We start from the raw sequence: 2,134 nt of genomic DNA, 5'->3' as shown, positions 1-2,134 counted from the left end.
GCCTCCAAGATCAATCTGCTGAGCCCTTCTGCCACAAGGAGAAAAAGCAATGGGGATAGTGGACATCCTTGTCTCAGTCCCCTTTGCCCTTTGAAGAACTGAGATGAAGCCCCATTTATTAGGACTGCAAAACTTACGCTGGTTACACATCCCATTACCCAGTTTATAAAATCCAGCTTGAAACCTAGATGGGTTAGCAGCATCCTGAGATAAGTCCAGCTGATCCTATCATATGCTTTGGACAAGTCTATCTTAATTACATCCCCTTTCTTGATAGACTGTCTTAAGCTATGAATTGTCTCCTAAGCTACCCCTATAGCTTCATGGATTTGTCGACCATCCAAAAAACCAAATTGTTCACTTGAGATACTTCTTGAGAGGACCGGTTTCAGGCGCACAGCAATAACTTTTGCTATAATTTTATAAACACAATTGCAGAGGGAGATGGGCCTGAAATCTTCAAAGGAGTCCGGGTCCTCCTTTTTTGGGATGAGAGCTATGAAGGTAGCATTGAAAGAGGGGTAGATCTCACCTTTTCTTCTTGATTCTTCCACAACCTCAGTAAGTTCTTCTCCAATCGCATCAAAAAAATGACTGAACAGTTCAATAGTCCACCCATCTGGGCCTGGGCTTTTATCTTTTGCCATTGATTTTACTACATTTTCAACTTCCTCCTTTGTCACCACATCCACTAGATCTTCAGCTACTTCCTCTTCAACAAAGCGCGGAAAACATTGGGCTGTTCTGATTACCTCTGCTAAAGTGATCCCTTCTTGTTCTGTAAACAGGTTCTGGAAGTGATTCTTTCCCATAGTTGAAAGGTCCTCAAAAGATGAAGCTTCTCTTCCATCCTAATCCTTTAGCTTCCAGATAGTGTTTGTATTTTTCCAGCCTTTTGCAAAGTTATGGAAAAATTTCATGTTCTCATCTCCAGCTTTCAACCAAATTGCCCTGCTTTTTAACCTCCACTCCTCTTCTTTGTCCAATAAAATCTTGCTTCTTTGTTTTTCTAGCATCAGGATCTTGTCTTTCGATTCCTGATTTACATACCCTTCTGCCTCAGGATCCTCCATAGCTCTGATTTCAGCATCGATTTTGGAAAGCTCCTCATTCTGACTGATCTTCCTAGCTTTTGCCCATTTTATGGTCGCTTTTTTGAGTCTCTTTAGATTATCCATGAACAGGGCCCCTTTGTTCTCCGACGAAGAACTGTCCGGATGTCTCCAAGTATCCCTGAAAAGGGTATTGAAAGAATCCTCCTGCAGCCAGGATGCATTAAATTTGAAAGGAGCAGCTGGTTTAAGGGGAGGCTTTTGAAACTCCATTAGGATGGGAAAATGGTCAGAGTTCCCCCCTTCACCAATCCATTGCCTGAACATAGCGATGCTAACTGTCAGATCCTCACTTATGAGAAAACGATCCAATCGCTTTGCCACTCTTCCCTCCCCTGCTCTTCTGTTCCTCCAGGTAGGCTTTACTTTGATAGGATTCACATCTATAAGATTATGGGAGAGGAGGGTGTTTGCAAAGAAATACGAAAGCGGATCTTCCCTGGCTGAGGGTCCCCAGGCTTCCACATTTCCCATTGAGAAATTTAGATCTCCTCCTAGAATCAAACTTCGGTTTTTCAGAAGAGATTTGGATAAAAAATTGTTCCAGAATGACTCTCTCCCATGACATGGCCCATAGATATTTAGGATCATAATAGGGAAGCCAATCTCAGGGGACCAGACCTCCATACCAAGAACATGAGCCATTCCCCAAAGGCTATTAATCTGCAACCTACCTTCTCGAAAACCAATTGCCAAACCCCCTGAATGCCCCTCAGCATCTATGGCATGAAAAATCCATCCTGGAAAAGAGATCCTAAGGACAGCTTCCACCTCCAGGCTCCTACCAAGGGTTTCTTGAAGAAAAAGGATATCCGGATTATAACGAGAAACTAACTCTTTTAAAGCCAGTTTTTTGGGTTTACTGGCTAAACCCCTACAGTTCCAGGATAAGAGGATCATTTGACAACCTGATCGGGGGGATTTGCTGCTCTAAGCACCCCAGGGATGGACATTTGTTTTCCATCAGCAACATCGAACTTCGCTTTGACCTGTGCTTTTGATAGGTTTGATTTCCTACCCCT

The 2,134-nt window shown here is 43.2% G+C and overlaps 1 protein-coding gene across 1 annotated transcript; it reads right to left on the bottom strand.

The window, feature by feature from the left end:
- Nucleotides 1-851: 851 nt before the first annotated feature.
- Nucleotides 852-1,586, bottom strand: LOC149206071 (uncharacterized). Its single transcript, XM_089397584.1, has one exon. It carries the CDS (start codon nt 1,584-1,586, stop codon nt 852-854), a length of 735 nt encoding a protein of 244 aa, XP_089253710.1.
- Nucleotides 1,587-2,134: the final 548 nt, after the last annotated feature.

This window comes from Pinus tabuliformis, chromosome 1_2, assembly GCF_031772625.1.
Source record: "Pinus tabuliformis cultivar Carrire ecotype Pingquan chromosome 1_2, CPIR1, whole genome shotgun sequence".
Lineage (NCBI taxonomy): Eukaryota > Viridiplantae > Streptophyta > Pinopsida > Pinales > Pinaceae > Pinus > Pinus tabuliformis.
This window is presented reverse-complemented; position numbering and strand designations above follow the sequence as displayed.